We start from the raw sequence: 21,617 nt of genomic DNA on the forward strand, positions 1-21,617 counted from the left end.
ACATGGAATTAAGCCAAATACCCATCAATGATAGACTGGATAAAGAAAATGTGGCATGTATACATCATGGAATACTATGCAGTTATAAAAGGGAAGGAGAGTATGTCTTTTGCAGGGACAACGATGAAGCTGGAAGACATTATCCTCAGCAACTAACACAGGAACAGAAAAGCAAGTATTGCATGTTCTCACTTATAAGTGGGAGGTTAACAATGAGAATACATGGACACACGGAGGAAAACAACACTTACTGGGGCCTGTTGTGGGAAGGCAGGAAGGGAGAGTTTTAAGGAAAAGAGCTGATGCGCCGCCCGCGGTGGCTCAAGCCTGTAATCCCAGCACTTTGGGAGGCCGAGGCGGGTGGATCACGAGGTCAAGAGATCGAGACCATCCTGGTCAACACGGTGAAACCCCGTCTCTACTAAAAATACAAAAAATTAGCCGGGCATGGCAGCACGTGCCTGTAATCCCAGCTACTCAGGAGGCTGAGACAGGAGAATTGCCTGAACCCAGGAGGCGGAGGTTGAGGTGAGCCTAGATCGCGCCATCGCACTCCAGCCTGGGTAACAAGAGCGAAACTCCGTCCCAAAAATAAAAAAAAAAAAAAAGAGCTGATGCATGCTTGGTTTTATACTTAGGTGATGGGTTGATAGGTGCAGTGAACGACCACCGCACACGTTTACCTATGTAACAAATTGGCACATATTGCACGTGTGCTCTGGAATTTCAGAAAAAATAAAAATAAAAAACCCAGAGATTAGATATTAATATATTCCCTTTGCACTTGAAACACCTTTTTTTTTTTTTTTTTTTTTTTTTTTGAGACGGAGTTTCGCTCTTGTTACACAGGCTGGAGTGCAATGGCGGGATCTCGGCTCACCGCAACCTCCGCCTCCCGGGTTCAGGCAATTCTCCTGCCTCAGCCTCCTGAGTCGCTGGGATTACAGGCAAGCGCCACCATGCCCAGCTAATTTTTTGTATTTTTAGTAGAGACGGGGTTTCACCATGTTGACCAGGATGGTCTCGATCTCTTGAGAAACACCTTTAATGAAAAAGGAATGACTGTGGGTGAAGAAGGACTGCCTCCCAGGGGAAGATACAGGTATTGCACCTACTCCAACTATAATTGTTCCAGGAGAGAAAGACAGGATATGAAGCTGTCTGCACCTTGAAGAATAGGAGGAGAAGAAGAAGTGAAGAGAGGCAGAAGAAGACTTGAGGAGGCAGGAAGCACAAGGCAGGAAGGAATAGAGAAGTCATGATCATAATCACCACAGTGACGAGAGCACAGGTCACGCTGCTGGGTTTTGCTCTATATTTTGGAAAACGCTGTCACATTCAATTTATCTGGAGCCATGTGTCATTACTGCAGTCCCCAAATTGTCAGGGGTCCAAAAATCACTGCCTTCTCTGTTTCTACAAACAGAGCACAGGCCGGCTGGGTTCCCCTTGGTGCATGCTAATGTGTCCTGGTCTCACGCCAGGTTGACACATTGCTTTATTCCTGGAAGGGACTAAGGTGCCTCCCTGGGGAATAAATAGAGCAGTGCTGGGCGCTCACCTCCACAGCAGCTTCCTTGATCCCTGCCACACACAACTGAACGCCGACAGCACCCGCCTCACCATGAAGCTGCTGATTGTCCTCATGCTGACGGCCCTCCCTCTGTACTGCTATGCAGGTGAGTTCTGGGCAGGGAGGTCAGCCTCAAAGCTAGGGGTTGTGCAGTCACAAACCTTACCCTGCACACTCTGCCTCACTTGTTGCCAAAGTAGGTGCAAGTGGGTGAATAGCTGACAAGTTCACAGTCAACTAAACAGAAGACAGCAGAGCCCAGAGCACAAGCAGCTCATGCAAATCCACGTCCTGAGCACTTTCCACTCCCCAAAAGTGGAGGCCACCTCAGATCCTATCATAAGTAAGAAGTTCTGTTTTAGGTTCCTTTTTTATTGCAGTTGACTTAACAGAGCTGATGGGCAATGTCTTAGACCCATTCATCTGAAATCATTGAACCCCTACTTGATTCTGGGAATGATAAAAGGGAAGCATTGCATGACTTTGGACCAGAGAAGTTGAAGCCGTGTTTGCTGTGTGTCCCCATTCGGAGCCCCTCATTTCCCGAGGGTCCTCTTCACCAAGAATGCACAGGGTTGGGCTGATCTGAGCTTTAGAGGTCAGGAGAATTTGCGCAGACTGAGTTTATGCTCCTAGAATTGAAAACCTGAGACCCTGCGCCATAATCTTTCTGAAGCTCAGTCTCTCCTGGGAGGTAAGCAGATAACTAGCCTCAGAGCTCATCCCCAGAATGGGTTTGAGGGAATGTGTTCTCTTTTGGGGTCCATGAGGGGGCGTAGCTTTAAGGGCAAGAATTTCCCAGTCCCATACCCCCCTCCCATCTCTTTCCATTCGGGAGATTCAATGGTTTCTGTTTCAATTTTGCAGTCGCGGGAAGAAACTAAAAGTCAGTCACTCCAGCGGAAGTTCTAAGGAACTCCTTTCATTGGCCCAGGGTCTTAGAGAAGGTGGGGGTTTCTCCCAGGAGAAAAGTCCGTGCTCCCTCAACTGAGCCAGATTTTCCAGCTCTCTGGAATCCCCTCCCACATGGTGGGAGCTCCTTCTGTGATTTCCCCTCTGGAATCCCCTTCCACACTCTTTGTGGAAGCATTTCTCTTCTCCTTTCCTTCTCTTTTCTCTACCTAAATAAAATCACCTTTCTGCAACGCTTTTTGGGTCCGATATTCTTTTTACGAGCATACGGTCCACCTGCAGTGGCCCCACCGCTTATTCCTTAAGAGGTTGGAGGCCAAAAACCCACAACGATCACTGGCATCCAAGAAAAAAACCCAGCTACAGGTTCACCCCTCTGGTGATGGCCCATGTTCTTGTGCCTTTTTCTCAGGTTCTGGCTGCCAACTGCTGGAGTTTTTGGTTGACAAGGCCTTTGATCCTGAAGTGTCTGTATCAGAATTCCAGGAATATCTACAAGAGTTCATAGACGGTGATAACAGTGCACAGGCTGCAGCGGAACTCAAACAGTGTTTCCTCAACCAATCAAACAAAACTCTGCACAATTTTGGAGTGATTATGGTAATTTCTTTTTTTTTCTTATGTGCCCTTTAAAATCACGGTCCAGAAACAAACAGGTTCCAAATGTGCCACGAGGAGTGTTAGGCACTGGTGAACAAGCTTTCTTTATACATTGGCTAATTTAAGGGTGCTTTGCAACTTTACTTTGAGTGTCTTCAGGGAGTGATAATTGGAAAAAAAGAAGGAAGAAAGAAAGAAAGAAAGGAAAGAAAGAAAAGAAAGCTCCAGCAAAGAAGGCAGAGCTAATCATCAGCTCCCCAGTCCATTCACACACATGGACACACACACACGCACACTCTTTCTCACATAGACACACACAAACACAGACATACTTATAGAAACACAGAGACACACACACATAGACACACAGACACACACACAGAATCAGAGACACAAACACACACATGTACATAGAAACACACAGACACATGCACATAGACACAGAAAGATAAACACATAGACATACACACACGGACACAGACAGGGACAGAGATACACCTACATTTTCTTTCTTTCTTTAATTTTTGTGAGACAGGGTCTCACCCTGTCACTGGGCTGGAGTGCAGTGGTGCAATCTCGGCTCACTGCAACCTCTGCCTCCCAACTCCAAGGTATTTTCCTGCCTCAGTCTTCCCACTAGCTGCAATTACAGGTGCCTGCCACCACGCCGGGCAAGTTTTATATTTTCCGTAGAAATGGAGTTTCACCATGTTGGCGAGGCTGGACATTTTCTATCAAGAGAAAATATCTGATTCTCAAAGAGCCACTCACTACTGGGAACAACCAACAATACAATTTACCTTGTCATAGTAATGAATAATCAAAATGTTCTCAAAATTATTTTACACAGTGCAGAAAATACTATTTGGGCAAAATCTACAGATTCTAATATAAAGAATTTAAAACCCATGCCCAGATTTGTTGGCACACCTGACTGGGAATCATGGACTATTTAATTAAATACCTCTGGAAATAGGAAGTGCAGATCATGGTGCGAAACAGCACGAGTGCCAGAATTCTTCATCAAAATAAAAGTCAATGATTATAACAATAAGTATTTCTGCCCATTAAAAAAAACCATGTTACCTACAGATTCTATTTTTAACATTTATGTAATATTTCAAAATTCCATTTGAAACATTTTATGGTGGAAAATGTAAAGACCTACCAAACATTTGTAGAATCATTTCTTCTTTAAAAACCTAGAGTAGACTAATCATATCTAGCTCCAATATTTTTAAATCTATTCCAAGGTAAAGGGTGAAAAGCCTCAGATTGTTACAATATTTCTCACTCGTAAGGCGACACAACAACTCCAAACCATCAATATTCATATATCTGAGCTGAGGTTTTAACAATTCTGTATTGTAGCCGGGTGCAGTGGTTCGTGCCTGTAGTCCCAGCTACTCGGGAGGCTGAGGCGGGAGGACCACTTGAGTCCAGGAGTTCTGGGCTGTAGTGCGCTATGCTGATCGGGTGTCCACACTAAGTTTGGCATCAATATGGTGGCCTCCTGGGATTGGGGATCACCAAGTTGCCTAAAGAGGGGTGAACCGTTCCAGGTCAGAAACAGAGCTGGTCAAAATTCCCGTGCTGATCGGTAGTGGGATCGCGACTGTGAATAGCCACTGCACTCCAGCCTGGGCAACATAGGGAGACACCGTCTCTTAAAACCAAAAGCAAAAACAATTCTGTGTGGAAAGAGTGGTCTCAGAATCAGTTTCAACTGGCAGGTCTTCATCCAATAGTGCATGTCATGTATGTATTGGATAAATTATTTCAAGGAATAGGATTTTTGGAGAAGAAAATCTTAAGGGGATCCTGGCAGGGAAAAGATCCTAAAATCCTGACCCCTGTTGGATGTCTGTGGGAGTAAGTGTCTCCTGGGTCTTGTGTGTTGGCTCACAGCTGTAACCCCAGCACTCTGGGAAGCTGAGGTGGGTGGATTAACTGAGGTCAAGAGTTCAAGACCAGCCTGGCCAACATGGTGAAAACCTATCTCTACTAAAAATACAAAAATTAACTGGGCGTGGTGGCAGCCATCTGTAATCCCACCTACTTGGGAGGCCAAGGCAGGATAATGGCTTTAACCTGGAGACGGAGATTGTAGTGAGCTGAGATCATGCCACTTGCACCTTGCACTCTAGCCTGGGAGGCAGAGAAACATTGCCTTAAAAAAAAAAAAGTGTCTTTTGGAAGACAGAATAATTGAAAAGAGAATTCTTGTTTTGCTTCCAGTGCAAATTTTCCTAAGTGTTAGATGTTTGTGAACAAATGCAGAAAAACAACATGAAGAGAAATGTCTGTATTTTAGTATCTCACTTTCTAAGAGTGATTTGCAAATCTAGGTGGCCTGCTTTTGTTTTCCAGCAAGTAATATATGACAGCGCTTTCTGTGCACGCTACTAAATTTATACGGGACCTTTGACTCAGACACCACTACGACACGGAAGATGGCCAGAAAACTGCTGCCTACTGCTAGAAACCACGATTTTTCTTATTTTCTTTTTCCTTTGGATCTTTTTTTGTGGAAACTGCAAGGCAATTGTTGAAATCTCAAATTCATTTTCATTCCAATAAACTAACTGCAAGTCATCAAGTTCCCTTTGTCGTTTCTTGAAAAGGGAGGCTTTCCAGGCCTCACAGTCAGGCTGCCTATGGGAGGCAGACACAGACAGGCCTTGCAAGTGTCAGGTGAGGGACGAGACTTCTGTGGAGCACCTGCTTTCTCAGCATCTCTTGCCCAAGCACTGGGCCTCTCTCTGAAGACGGTTTCCCTACCATCATCCCACCACCTGCCCACATGCCTCTCTCTGGGTTCCTCGGGCTCTGGGTTCTGAGGTGGGGTCCTGCTCAGAGACCCTGCTTTCACTCCAGTCCTCCTGTGTGTGCTGAGTCCTGCTGTCCACACCAGGCTCCTCTGCACTATCCCTGGGCCTCCCCTAGGTGTGCAGGGTTCAGGCCAGAGCCAGCCAGGGATAAAAGAACTGCAAAGCAGGGTGGATCGTGTCTGGCTTTTAAATTATGTTTTTTGTTCATCATGGATATCGGCCTCAGATTTAATTTTTTAAATATTGCATTAAAATATTTTTATAATATTATATTATTTTAGACACATAAAAATATAATTACTGGGTTTCATAGCATCCTCCCTAAATTGTTGAGTTTCCCTGAGTCCTGTCCTTGCAGCGGGAATGGGGTCCATCCTCCCTTGCCCCACAGTGAGCTGCAAAGGCAATGAGGGTGGAGAGGAGGGAGTGTGCTCTGCAGGGACCCAGCACAGCAGGGGATGTTTAAATGGAATCTGTCTCCTTCATGTCCTGTCCCCAGCATACCTTTCACCAGGGGTAGGTTATTGCCCCCTCTTCTGCTCTTACCTCAGCCTGTCCCCCCTCTTTCTGGTGCCATCCACTCACTCAGGAAGACCCTGTCTATTTCTCAGGACAGGTCACCTCCACCAGGGCCAATTCTTTTCTCAGGCAAGGCAGCTGCAGTGTTCCAGACCCATAATAAATATAGGGGTAAATGAAAATGTTATAATTTTTAGAAAATCATTTCCTAAAGTGAATATAATGATGATGAATATATATACACCAACAAATCTAGCCAGAAATGTACACACCATTTACCAATGTGGTTGTAAAATACAAAGTTTAATATGTTTTTATAAAGAAGTGTCAGAAAGCAGAAACTGGACCCCTTCCTGACATCTTACACTAACATTAACTCCAGATGGATTAAAGACTTAAACGTAAGACCTAACACCATAAAAGCCCTAGAAGAAAATCTAGGCAAAATCATCCAGGACATAGGCATAGGCAAGGAATTCATGACCAAAATACCAAAAGGAATTGTAACAAAAGCCAAAATAGACAAATGGGATCTAGTTAAACTTCAGAGCTTCTGTACAACAAAAGAAACAATTACTAGAGCAAACCAGCAACCAACAGAATGGGAAAAATCTTTTGGAATCTACCCATCTGACAAAGGGCTAATATCCAGAATCACAAAGAACTAAAACAGGTTTACAAAAAACAAACAAACAAACAAATCCATCCAAAAGCAGGAGAAGGATATGAACAGACACTTTTCATAAGAAGACATTTATGCAGCCAAAAAGCATATGAAAAAATGCTCATAATCACTTGTCGTTAGAGAAATGCAGATCAAAACCACATTGAAATACCATCTCACGCCAGTTAGAATGGCGATCATTAAAAAATCTGGAGACAATAGATGCTGGAGAGGATGTGGAGAAATAGGAACACTTTTACACTATTGGTGGGAGTATAAATTAGTTCAACCATTGTGGAAGACAGTGTGGCAATTCCCTAAGGATCTAGAAATAGAAATTCCATTTGACCCAGCAATCCCATTACTGGGTGTATACCCAAAGGATTATAAATGGTTCTGTTATAAGAACACATGCACATGCATGTTCATCACAGAACTGTTTACAATAGCAAAGACCTGTAACCAACCCAAATGCCCATCAATGATATACTGGTCAAAGAAAATGTGGCACATATACATCATGGAATACTATGCAGCCATAAAAAATGTTGAGTTCGTGTCCTTTGTAGGGACATGGAAGAACCTGGAAACCATCATTCTCAGCAAATTGACACAAGAACAGAAAATCAAACACCCCAGTATGTGATGCTCCCCTTGGATGTTGAACAATGAGAACACGTGTACACAGAGAGTGAAGCATCACACACTGGGGTCCGTTGTGGGGGGTGGAGCTATGGGAGGGGTAGTGGGAGGGAGGGTGGGGAGGGATAATGTGGGGAGAAATGTCAGGTATAGGTGATGGGGGTATGAAAGCAGCAAACCACCTTGCCATGAATGTACCTATGCAACAATCTTGCATGATCTGCACATGTACCCCAGGGTCTAAAGTACAATAAAACAAAAAAGAAAAAATAAGTGGCCTATGACCACAATAAAATACACATTACCTTCAAAAGTTACAATGAGGCCTTGTCCCCAAGAACTTGCTGAAACCATAGCCCATCCTTGATAGTTTAAGACCCTGAAAGAGAGGAAAAGGGTGAAGAGATTCAGAGCTAGAAACTGAAAGATGAACACCTGGGTAGCAGAAAATGTGAATCTGTTCAGAGAAGACCCTGCCCCATTTGGTGAGGGGGCCATGTACATTCTAGAGAAGCAACAGGTTGTAAGGGAAGGAGCCATTTCCAGATACCCACACCAGAGGGGGAGCATCACACAACCAAAACCAGGTTTGCCCCAGTGGAGGAGCCTATGCCTGAGCATGTCAGACCCACCCAGTGGAAAGGGGACCCTATGCATAGTAGGTGACAGACATAACAGCTCCTGAAATTGCCAATGAAATGAACATTCTTGAGAGGAGGTCTTTTTTTTTAAGCATAAGAGATTCATTTAATCAAAGTTTTATTTGACATGGGAAACTTCAGAAATGAATATCCAAAGAACCAATGGAAAACTGTTCATTTTAAAGCTTAAATTCAACAAAAAGTACACAGCCATGTAGAAATCCGATTGGACAAAAAGCAAATGATCTCATGCTAATAGACTGAGTGGGAAAACCCAGCGAACCCTGTCTGTTTTGATTCTTCCTAACTTCTCTGTGTGGCATTCCCAGGGAAGGGGTCTTAAGAAGCCTGAGGGTGATGACAAAGTATAACTCTGAGTCTTCGAGGCAGAAGGTACCCACACTTAGCATTTCTTGAAGACCCCTGTGAAATTCATCACTGTTGCCCCCAGAGTCCTGGCCTACTATGGGGCACAGGACTCCAAGTAGCTACACTGGGAACGAGGTGAGACTCCAAATTGCATAGAGGAACCATCCTGGGTGACTTATGAGAACCATGGGGAAAGCCCATCTTGTACCCAAGCAGGAAAAAACTGAACATTCAGAACATTGCTTAGAGTCATGGCTTAGGAAGGAAATTGTTTCTGAACATTAATTGAGGGAAATACATATCCCTGGAGGAATTCCACAGTGGGATGGAAATTTGCTGCGTTAGGCAGAGATGGAGGCTGAGTCCTTGAGGCAGGACTGAATAAAGAGGCCTGGAGACTAAGGGCAGGAGCAGTGCCCAGCAAGAGAAACACTGATCATGAGTAGTGCTGGCCCCAGCACTGACTGTGCAGAGAGCTCTAGGGACATCAGGGACATTGACATGGTCACCAACTCAGGGCCCAACCAGCTTCAGAGGCTGGATGTGGTGACTAGGGACCACTGAATACACTGCAGGAGCCCACCAGGGGATTCAAGATGGCCAAATAAGAACAGCTCTGGATTGTAGCTCCCAGCGAAAATGCAGAGGGTGACTGGAATGCCTGGGAGACAGAGTCGCCTGTTCAACTGAAAAAAAGGGGACTGAAACAGGGAGCCAGGCCAGAAAATTCCCAGGCAAAAAAGCATCACCAGTCTCCCCCGCAGTTGTTTCAGCCAGAGCAGTGGGTCTCCGCACAAAAACTCACACAAATCCAGGTGCCGTTTCAGCTGGCAACTGGAATGCCTGGGAGACAGAGTCACCTGTTCAACTGAAAGAAAAGGGGACTGAAACAGGGAACCAGGTGATCTGGCTTGGCCGGTCCCACACCCACAAAGACCAGCAATCTGAAACGCTCTGGATTGAGAGTTTCACAGCAAACTGAACCCAGGATGGTCCAGGTCTGTGGGGGAAGGGTGTCTGCCATTACTGAGGCAGTCTACCACTACTGGGGTAGTCCACCATTACTGAGGCAGTCCGCCATTACCGAGGCAGCTCACCATTACCGAGGCAGTTCTAACTCTACTCCTATAAACAAAACTGCAAGGAAGTTCACTTAGCAGCTGGGCAGAGCCCACGGCAGCTCAGCAACGCCTCTGCTGGCAGGCTGTGACTAGGCTACCTCCTCGCTGGGCAGGGCATCCATGAAAAAAGGCAGCAGCATGACAGAAACTTACAAATAAAGCGCTACCTTCCCAGGACAGAGCACCTGGGAAGAAAAGGTGGTTATGAGTTCTGCTGCAGCAGACTTAAACATACCTGCACAGCAGCTCTGAACAGAACAACGGAGATCACAGCTCAGTACTTGAGCTCCTATAAAGGACAGACTGTCTCCTCAAGCAGCTCCCTGACCCCCGTATACCCAAAGAGTCACCTCATAAAGGAGAGCTCAGACTGACATCTGGCGGGTATCCTTCTGGGACAAAGATAGCAGAAGAAGAAACTGGCAGCAACCCTTATTGTTCTGCAGCTGCTGCAGGTGATCCCTAGGCAAGTGGGGTCTGGAGTGGACCTCCAGCAGTTCTACAGCAAAGGGGCCTGACTGTTAGAAGGAAAACCATGAAACAGAAAGGAATAACTTCGTCATCAACAAACAGGACGTACACTCAAAGACCCCATGTGAAAGTCACCAGCTACTAAGACCACAGGTAAATAAATCCAAAAAGATGGGAAGAAGCCAGTGCAAAAAGGATGAAAACACCGAAAACCAGAATGCCTCTCCTCCTCCAAGGGATCACAACTCCTCACCAGCATGGGAACAAGGCTGGATGGAGAATGAGTCTGATGAATTGACAGAAACAGGCTTCAGAAGGTGGGTAAAAAGAAACTTCTCTGAGCTAGAAGAACATGTTCTAACCCAATGCAAAGAAACTAAGAACGTTGAAAATAGATTTGATGAAATGCTAATGAGAATAAACAGCTTAGAGAGGAATATAAATGAATTGATGGAGCTGAAAAACACAACACAAGAACTTCACGAAGCATGCACAAGTTTCAATAGCTGAATTGACCAAGCAGAAGAAAGGATATCAGAGATTGAAGATCAACTCAATGAAATAAAATGAGAAGGCAAGATTAGAGAAAAAAGTGTAAAAAGAAGTGAACAAACCCTCCAAGAAATATGGGATTATGTGAAAAGACCTAAAATACCTTTGATAGGTGTACCTGAATGTGATGGAAAGAATGAATCTAAGCTGGAAAACACGCTTCAGGACAAAATCCAGGAAAACTTCCCCAACCTAGCAAGCAGGCCAATATTCAAGTACAGGAAATACAGCGAATACCACAAAGATATTCCTCAAGAAGAGCAACCCCAAGGCACATAATCGTCAGATTCACCAGGGTTGAAATGAAGGAGAAAATGCTAAGGGCAGCCAGAGAGAAAGGTCAGGTTACCCGCAAAGGGAAGCCCATCAGACTCGCAGTGGATCTCTGCAAAAACCTTACAAGCCAGAAGAGAGGGGACCAATATTCAACATCCTTAAAGAAAAGAACTTTAAACCTGGAATTTCATATCCAGCCAAACTAAGCTTCATAAGTGAAGGAGAAATAACATCTTTTACGAACAAGCAATTACTCAGAGATTTCATCACCACCAGGCCTGCTTTACAAGAGCTCCTGAAAGAAGCACTAAACATAGAAAGGAACAACCAGTACCAGCCACTACAAAAACATACCCAATGGTAAAGAGCACGGACACAGTGAAGAAATTGCATCAACAAACAGGCAAAACAACCAGCTAGCATCAAAATGGCAGGATCAAATTCAGACATAACAATATTAACCCTAAATGTAAATGGGCTAAATGCCCCAATCAAAAGACACAGACTGGCAAATTGGATAAAAAGTCAAAACCCATCAGTGTGCTATATCCAGGAAACCCATCTCACGTGCAAGGATACACATAGGCTCAAAATAAAGGAGTGGAGGGAGATTTACCAAGCAAATGGGAGCAAAAAAAAGCAGGAGTTGCAATCCTAGACTCTGATGAAATAGATTTTAGACCACCAAAGATCAAAACAGACAAAGAAGGACATTACATAATGGTAAAAGGATCAATGCAACAAGAAGAGCTAATGATCCTAAATATATACATCCACAATACAGGAGCACCCAGATACATAAAGCAATTTCTTAATGACTAACAAAGAGACTTAGACTCACATACCATAATAATGGGAGACTTTAACACTCCACTGTCAATATTAGACAGATCAACGAGACAGAAAATTAACAAGGATATCCAGGACTTGAACTCAGACCTGGACCAAGCAAACCTAATAGACATTTACAAAACTCTCCATCCCAAATCCACAGAATATACATTCTTCTCAGCACCACATCACACCTACTCTAAAATTGACCACATAATTGGAAGCAAATAACTCCTCAGCAAATGCAAAAGAACGGAAATCATAACAGTCTCTCAGACCACAGTGCAATCAAGTTAGAACTCAGAATTCAGAAACTAACTCAGAACTACACAGCTTCACGGAAACTGAACAACTGGCTCTTGAATGTTGACTGGATAAACAATGAAATGAAAGCAGAAGTAAAGATGTTCTTTGAAACCAATGAGAATGAAGACACAACATACCAGAATCTCTGGGACACATTTAAAGCAGTCTCTAGAGGAAAATATATTGCAATAAGTGCCCACATGAGAAGCAAGGAGAGATCTAAAATTGACACCCTATCATCAAAATTGAAAGAGCTAGAGGAGAAAGATCAAAAAAACTCAAAACCTAGCAGAAGACAAGAAATAACTAAGATCAGAGCAGAACTGAAGGAGATAGAGACACAAAAAAACCTTCAAAAAATCAATAAATCCAGGATCTGGTTTTTTGAAAAGATCAACAGAATAGACAGACCACTAGTTAGATTAATAAAAAAGAAAAGAGAGAAGAATCAAATAGATGCAATAAAAAACAATAAAGGCTACATCACCACTGATTCCACAGAAATACGAACTCCCATCAGAGATTACTACAAACAACTCTATGCAAATAAACCAGGAAACCTGGAAGAAATGGATAAATTCCTGGATGCTTACACCATCCGAAGTCTAAACCAAGAAGAAGTCAAAACCCTGAATAGACCAACAACAAGGGCTGAAGTTGAGGCAGCAATTAATAACCTACCAACCAAAAGAAGTGCAGGTCCAGATGGGTTCACAGCCGAATTCTACCAGAAGTACAAAGAGGAGCTGGTACCACTCCTTCTGAAATGATTCCAAACAATCCAAAAAGAGGGAATCCTTCCCAAATCATTTTACGAGACCAACATCATCCTGATGTCAAAACCCGGCAGAGACTCAACATGAAAAGAAAACTTCAGACCAATATCCATGATGAACATAGATGCAAAAATCTTCAATAAAATACTGGCAAACTGATTGCAACAGCACATCAAAAAGCTTATCCATCACGATCAAGTAGGCTTCATCCCGGAGATGCAAGGCTGGTTCATCATACACAAGTCTATAAACATAATTTATATAAAACTGGAAGCACTCCCTTTGAAACCTGGCACTAGACAAGGATGCCCTCTCTCACCACTCCTATTCACTGTAGTCTTGGAAGTTCTAGCCAGAGCAATCAGGCAAGAAAAAGAAATAAAGCGTATTCAATTAGGAAAGGAGGAAGTCAAATTGTCTCTATTTGCAGATGACATGATTGTATACTATAAAACACCATTGTCTCAGGCCAAAATCTCCTGAAACTGATAAGCAACTTCAGCAAAGTCTCAGGATACAAAATCAATGTGCAAAAACCACAGCATTCCTATACACCAATAACAGACTCAAAGACAGCCAAATCAAGAACGAACTGCCATTCACAATTGCTACAAAGAGAATAAAATACCTAGTAATACAACTAACAAAGGATGTAAAGGACCTCTTCAAGGATAACTACAAACACTGCTCAAGGAAATAAGAGAGGACAGAAACAGATGGAAAAACATTCCATGCTCATGGTTAGGAAGAATCAATATCGTGAAAATGGCCATACTGCCCAAAGTAATTTATAGATTCAATGCTAACCCCATCAAGCTACCAATGACCTTCTTCACAGAACGAGAAAAAAACCACCTAAAACTTCACATGGAACCAAAAGAGAGCCCGCATAGCCAAGTCAATTCTAAGCAAAAAGAACAAAGCTGGAGGCCTCACACTACCTGACTTCAAACTATACTACAAGGCTTCAGTAATCAAAACAGCATGGTACTGGTACCAAAAAAGAGCTATAGACCAATGGAACAAAACAGAGGTCTCGGAGACAATGCCACACATCTATAGCTATGTGATCTTTGACAAACCTGACAAAAGCAAGCAATGGGGAAAGGATTCCCTGTTTAATAAATGGTGTTGGGAAAACTGGCTAGCCATGTGCAGAAAACAGAAACTAGACCCCTTGCTAACACCTTACACTAAAATTAACTCCAGATGCATTAAAGACTTAAACATAAGACCTAACACCATGAAAACCCTAGAAGAAAATCTAGGCAAAACCATTCAGGACATAGGCATAGGCAAGGACTTCGTGACTAAAACACCAAAAGCATTGGCAACCTAGGCCAAAATAGACAAATGGGACCTAATTAAATTCCAGAGCTTCTGCACAGCAAAAGAAAGAATCATTAGAGTGAATCGGCAACCAACAGAATGGGAAAAAATTTTGCAATCTATACATCTGACAAAGGGCTGCTATCCAGAGTCTACAAAGAACTAAAACAGATTTACAAGAAAAAAACAAACAAGCCCATTCAAAAGTGGACGAAGTCTATGAACAGACACTTTACAAAAGAAGACATACATGAGGCCAACAAACTTATGAAAATATTCTCATCATCACTGGTCGTTAGAGAAATGCAAATCAAAACTACATTGAGATACCATCTCACGCCAGTTAGAAAGGCAATCATAAAAAAATCGAGACAACAGATGCTGGAGAGGATGTGGAGAAATAGGAACACTTTTACACTATTGGTGGGAGTGTAAATTAGTTCAACCATTGTGGAAGACAGTGTGGTGATTCCTCAAGGACCTAGAAATAGAAATTCCATTTGGCCCAGCAATCCCATTACTGGGTATATATCCAAAGGATTATAAATAGTTCTATTATAAGGACACTTGCACACGAATGTTCATTGCAGCAATGTTTACAATAGCAAAGACTTCGAACCAACCCAAATGCCCATCAATGATAGACTGGACAGGGAAAATGTGGCACATATACACGGTGGAATACTATGCAGCCATAAAAAACGATGAGTTTGTGTCCTTTGTAGGGATATGGATGAACCTGGAAACCATCATTCTCAGCAAACTGACACACGAACAGAAAATCAAACACTGCATGTTCTCACTCATAGGTGGGTGTTGAACAATGAGAACACATGGACACAGGGAGGGGAGCATCCACACTGAGGTCTGTTGGGGGGAACTATGGGAGGGACAGTGGGGGGTGGGGAGTTGGGGAGGGATAACATGGCGAGAAATGCCAGATATAGGTGATGGGGAGGAAGGCAGCAAACCATATTGCAATGTGTGTACCTATGCAACAATCCTGCATGTTCTTCACATGTACCCCAAAACCTAAAATGCAATTTTATATATATATATATATATATAAATAGTTCAAGGTATATATATATATATATAAATAGATATATATACCCTAAACTATTTAATAAGAAGTATAGAAAATGGATATGAAGCCACCATGAGAAAAGTTTCAAAGAAAAATCAATAGTTTAATGGTATTTCCTTCTAATTATACATAGTGTTGAGAATTTTATCTAGCATTTATTCACTATGCTAAAATTGTACTTTAATCTTTGTGTGGTAGAAAAGTTAGAAATATACCAAAATATCTCCTAAAGACAAAAGTGAACATTACCTTGGGAAATCTGACACCTCCTACAACATAGTTGAACACTGAAGACATTATGCTGAGTGAAACAAGGAGTCACAGAAACACAAATGCTGCACGACCTACACATGTGGGCATCTGGGGAGTCAAACTTGGAGACACTGAAAGGAACACGGTGGCTGTCAGGGCTTGGGTGCAAAGGAGAAAGGGGAGTTGCTTTTTTTCCCATTTATTTTATTGTATTTTAGGTTTTGGGGTACATGTGAAGAAAATGCGAGATTGTTGCATAGGTACACATGTGGCAGTGTGATTTGCTGCCTTCCTTCCCATCACCTACATCTGGCATCTCTCCCCTTGCTATCTCTCCCTAACTCCACACCCCCCACTGTCCCTCCCCTATTGCCCCCAACTGACCCCAGTGTGTAGTGCTCCCCTCCCTGTGTCCATGTGTTCTCATTGTTCAACACCCGCCTATGAGTGAGAACATGCAGTGTTTGATCTTCTGCTCTTCTGTCAGTTTGCTGAGAATGATGGTTTCCAGGCTCATCCATGTCCCTACAAAGGACACAAACTCATCTTTTTTTGATGGCTGCATAATATTCCATGGTGTATATGTGCCACATTTTCCCTGTCCAGTCTATCATCGATGGGCATTTGGGTTTGCTCCAGGTCTTTGCTATTGTCAACAGTGCTGCAATGAACATTCGTGTGCATGTGTCCTCATAGTAGAATGACTAATCCTTTGGATATATACCCAGTAATGGAATTGCTGGGTGAAATGGAATTTCTATTTCTAGGTCCTTGAGGAATCGCCACACTGTCTTCCACAATGGTTGAACTAATCTACACTCAAGGGGAGTTGCTTTTAATGGGTACAGAATTTCAGGTATGCAGGACAATCAAACCTGAAACTGAAGTTCTGGAGCTGGATTGCACAACCACGTGAAGATACAGAACGCTCCTGAACTGTTAACTTAAAACAGCAAATTTCATAAGATGTACATTTTACCACATTAATAATTTATTTAAAAACTAAATATCAACTGCAATGAAGGATGATGTGATTTGTTTCTTTAAAAGTCTGCTTAGACTAGTCATAGTCTACAGTGTCAGTCATTAGTAGGGTACAAAAGTAGTGGTGGAGGGTGTCAGACTGTTGCCCATATTTCCACATGGAAGGTCATACAAAAACCCAACCCTTCACATTTCCTTGCATGTGAACGAAAATGTTAACAATTCTGTGTGGTGGAATAATGATCCAGAAACAGTAGCACTTCTTTGGTGTCAATAAGTGTCTCTTGAATGACGGCATTAACAAGTAGATCATTTTCATTTTACTACCAGCAATAACTTTCTTGGATGCTAGATATTCGTAGGCAAACCCAGGAAACCAATGAGAAGTTTCTGTTTTTTAAGAATTTATTTAGTTAGAGGGTGCTGAAAATCTAAGTCACATCTCTGTTTTTGCTTTTTAGGAATCAGTATATGGCAGTAGTTTCTGTGATTTATTTTAACTTTTCACAAGACCTTTGGCTCACAGGACTAGAGCATGGTGAGAAACCAACTACAGATTGCTATAAACTACAACTTTTCTCTCTTACCTACTTTAAATACAAACTGCAAGATAATTGTTGAAATCTGCTTTTCATTTTTATTTTAAAACATTAACTTAAATGTGGCACATATACACCATGGAATACAATGCAGCCATTAAAAAAACGATGAGTTTGTGTCCTTTGTAGGGACATGGATGAACCTGGAAACCATTATTCTCAGCAAACTGACACAAGAACAGAAAAACAAACACCGCATGTTCTCACTCACAGGCGGGTGTTGAACAATGAGAACACATGGACACAGGGAGGGGAGCATCACACACTGGGGTCTGTGGGGGGGGTGATCTAGGGGAAGGACAGTGGGGGGTGGGGAGTTGGGGAGGGATAGCATGGGGAGAAATGCCAGATATAGGTGTTGGGGAGGAAGGCGATGGGGAGGAAGGCAGCAAACCACACTGCCTATGTGCCTATGCAACAATCTTGCATGCTCTTCACATGTACCTCCAAACCTAGTAATGCAATAAAATATATATTTTAAAAACCTAAAAATTCTCTTTATTCTCCCATAATAAGTATGGATTTAGAGGGTCTTATCACATATCATCTCCTTATGTGCATGTGTGCATGCACGTATACACACACACATGCACACACTTGTTTATGAAAGAACTCATGGTTGTGGATTGAAGACTGCAAAGCACTTGCTTCCTTGGTCTGTCTCCCAAGCCTTGGTCCTCTCTTCAAAGACTGTTTCCCTGTCCCCATACACCACCTACCCACACTACTGTCTCTGGGGCCCTCAAGCTCTGGGGCCTGAGATGAGATTCTGTTCAGTGGCCCTGCTTCCACTCCAGCCCTCCTGTTCCTGCTGAGGCCCGCTGGCCATGTCAAGCTCTTCTGCACTCTTTCTGGGCTTCTCCCAGGCGTGCAGGGCTGAGACCAGAGCTTGCCAGAGAGAGGAGGCCTGCAAAACAGGGCAGCTCCTGTCTGGATTTTTAAATTTTGTTTTTGTTCATCATGAATGTCACCTTCAATTTTAATTTTTAAAGATATTGCATAAAAATATTATATATAACAGCATTATGCTATTGTTTTAATAATAAAGTTATGATTACTGACTTTAGTAGCACCCCCTTAAGTTATTCAGCTTCCCCTAGTCCTGTTCCTGCAGTGGGAATGGGGCACATCCTCTCTGCCACACAGTGAACTGCAAAGGCAATGAGCGTTGAGGGGAGTACGTGTGCTGTGCAGAGACCCAGCACACCAGGGGATTTAAAAATGGTACCTGGGGTATCCTTCCTGTTGTGTCCCCAGCCTTTCTGTCAGCAGGGGTAGTTATTGCCACCTGTTCTGCTCTCACCTCAGCCTGTCCTTCCTCTTCCCCAGGCAATTCCCTCATCCAGGAAGACCCTCTCTATATCTCCGGACAATCCAGCTCCACCAGGGCCGACACTTCCCTGAGGCAAGGCAGGTGCAGAGATCCAGGCTTACAACAGGGGCTTATGACACTGTTATAATTTTAAAAATTTTACTAATATACATACCATATTACCAATGCAGTTGTAAAATACAAAGTTTATTTTTACGGAGGAGTGGCCTATGAAAGCCATAATACTTATGACTTAGAAAAGTTATAATGAGATCCTCCCTTAGCACCGTTCCCAAACCAAAGCCCACCCCTGTTTTGCTTAAGACCATGAAGGGGAGGAAAAGGGAAAAGAGATTCAGAGCTAGGAACTGGAAGATGTACATATGGGCCCTCAGTCAATGCAAATCTGTTCAGTGAAGGCCCTGGCCCATTTGGTGAGGTGGCCAAATACATTCTAGAAAGGAAACAGGCTCCAGTGGAAGGGGCTGTTCCAGGATGCCCATGCCACATGAGGAGCATCTCACAAGGAAAAACAGGTTGAGCCTAATGGCCAAGCCTGTGCCTGCACATGTAGGGCCCATGTAACTGACAGAGGAAACAACCCAAGTTGGTCTAATAGCTTCTAAATTTGCCCAGGAAAAGAATATTTATGAGAAGGGTCTTAAGGCAGCATGAGGATGATGAGACAGTATGACTCAGGTCCTTGAGGCATAAGGTGCCCACACCAGCACTTCCTGAAGACCCCTGGGAAGCTCATCACTGTCCGCCCCAGTGTCCTGGCTCGGTGAGGGATATAGGTCTCCCAGGTGGCTACAGTGGGGAAACAGAAGAGACTCCAAATAGCTTAAACCAACCATCCATGGTGACTTGACAATGTTGGGGAAAGCCTATTTTAATCAAGACTCAAGCAAGGAAAAACTGCACATTCAGAGCAAGGCTCAGAGTTGTGCCTGATGGAGAAAATCACCTCTGTATTTCAGTTCAGGGGAGCATACAACCCACTGAGGAATTCCTCAGTGGGATGGAAATGACCTGGGTCAGGCAAGGATGGATGCTGTGGTCCCAAGGCAAACTGGATGAAGAGGCTTGGAGACTGAGAACTAGAGTGGTGCTCATCAGGACGGACACTGCTTGTGAATGGCTCCAGCTCCAGCACTAACTGTGTGGAGAGTTCCATGGGGAGAAGGGACACAGATGTGGTGACCAGCCCAGGGCTCGACCACAGCTTTAGGGGCTGGATGTATTGGTCTATGTACCATAGAATGAGACTATGGGAGCCCAGCACTGCAACCGGCTGGGGATCCACCACCAACCTTCACAGGTTTACAGTCGCCGAGATCACAGAAACTATGTTCCACAACTGTAATTGAGTCTAATTAAAATCCAGAGCAGAATTATAAGAAATTCCTCAGTCACTTGGTAATAAAACACTCTACTACTAAGCAATCAGTGAGTGATTAAATACCTATTGAAACTGTTGTGAAAGTGTCTCTGTCCAGCCCCAGGCTGTGAGGTATGGACATGAACAATGGATATGACTTTCTCTACTCTGACTTTTTGCTGAGATAGTTGGGGGACAACGTTCTTTTGCTTAATAACATGCCCTCTGATTTGTTGAGAGCATTAGGGTCTTTGAAGCACAACATGAATCTCTTACGTTACAATGCCTGGGATGACATCATCTTCCTCTACGTTCATTTTCTTCCCACAGCCAACTATGGATGCGTCAGGACACCCAAGATCTCTGCTCTCTGTGATCACCTCCATCCCATTTGCACTGAGCTGTAGTTCCTTTCAAGAGCCTGCTTCTATTTCATTCTTATTCCTATGTTTGTCTCCATACAAAGTCAAGGGTTTAGAATTGATCAATCCATAGGTAGACTTTGGACTGCAACCTCAGTTGCCCTATCACAGGAATGTGTTGGTTGTCATTTCTGTCCACAGGATTGCAACTGCTATCTGAGGACAGCAAGCCCAAAATGGGCGGTGAGCTCCCTATGCCCGTGTCCTGGCCAGATCTAGGCTGAGGTATTTGTCATGCTCTTGGCAGCTCCCCTGTATTTTCTCTAGACACTGTCTCGCCTTCAGCCAGATGCTTGTCAATTTTTCTAGCCTGCAATGAACTGGGGCCCAAGGTGTCACTGGTGATGCTTTTTCTGGGTTTTCTCTCTGCCTTTCTTTCTTCATTGCATTCACTGAGATGCGTTTAATTTCATTTCGTTTTTCTTTGTCAGTCTGAAATTTATATATGCTCTTGATATTTTCATACATAAATGCATTTTTATTTATTTCTTTTAGCAAAACACCTTAATAACAAGTGCTGATTGTGCTAATACTGCTCCACAATATATGATCTCTCCTGTAGTTATTGTCTTATCTGAGACTTTTCCATTATATGTATTTATATGTTCCCTTGTATTCCCATTTTCCTTCCACTGTGCAATGGGTTTATAAATGTCTAATAGAGTTGATTATTCCAATAAAGTTTGGTATTAAACGTTACAGACTTGTAACGTGAGTTACAAGTGAGTTACAGACTTGTAATGTGAGTACATTCCTGCCACTGGTCATTTCTCCTCTCATTATATTCCAAGGTCAAATAAAGGTGAATGGCCAAGAGAGGAACAGATCTCGGCAGCCTGGGTCCACAGTTGCCCTGTTATGTCCTGGGCCACTTAGGCAAACTTCCAGAATCTTGGTTTCTTTAAGTTGAGATCCCTTTTTGACACAGCAGAAGGTAAACTCTGTTTCCCATAATGGGGCCACACAGTAATTTATTTTGAAAATCACATGTGCCATTGAGTTGCTGAATCCTGTGCACCTGTATTCCTTGATTTTGCCGTTCATCTAACCTACTCAGAACATTTGTAGTGACCTCTTGGTTGGATTGAATCACAATATTTGAGGTCCTCCCAAAAAGTGATTTGTAAGCCAGTGTTCCAACTTTGAATTCCAGGAAGATATGAAAAG

The 21,617-nt window shown here is 43.2% G+C and overlaps 1 protein-coding gene across 1 annotated transcript in view; it reads left to right on the forward strand.

The window, feature by feature from the left end:
* Positions 1-1,550: 1,550 nt before the first annotated feature.
* Positions 1,551-21,617, forward strand: part of LOC116554520 (mammaglobin-B-like) — a 31,081-nt gene continuing 11,014 nt past the window's right edge. Inside the window, exons 1-2 of the mRNA XM_032282453.1 lie at positions 1,551-1,679; positions 2,898-3,085. Of these exons, the coding sequence (XP_032138344.1) occupies positions 1,625-1,679; positions 2,898-3,085 (243 nt within the window). The 5' untranslated portion in view covers positions 1,551-1,624. The remainder of the gene's footprint in view (positions 1,680-2,897; positions 3,086-21,617) is intronic.

The sequence above is a fragment of the Sapajus apella genome, unplaced genomic scaffold (genome assembly GCF_009761245.1).
Source record: "Sapajus apella isolate SASKATOON/1434 unplaced genomic scaffold, GSC_monkey_1.0 scaffold14, whole genome shotgun sequence".
Classification (NCBI taxonomy): Eukaryota; Metazoa; Chordata; class Mammalia; order Primates; family Cebidae; genus Sapajus; species Sapajus apella.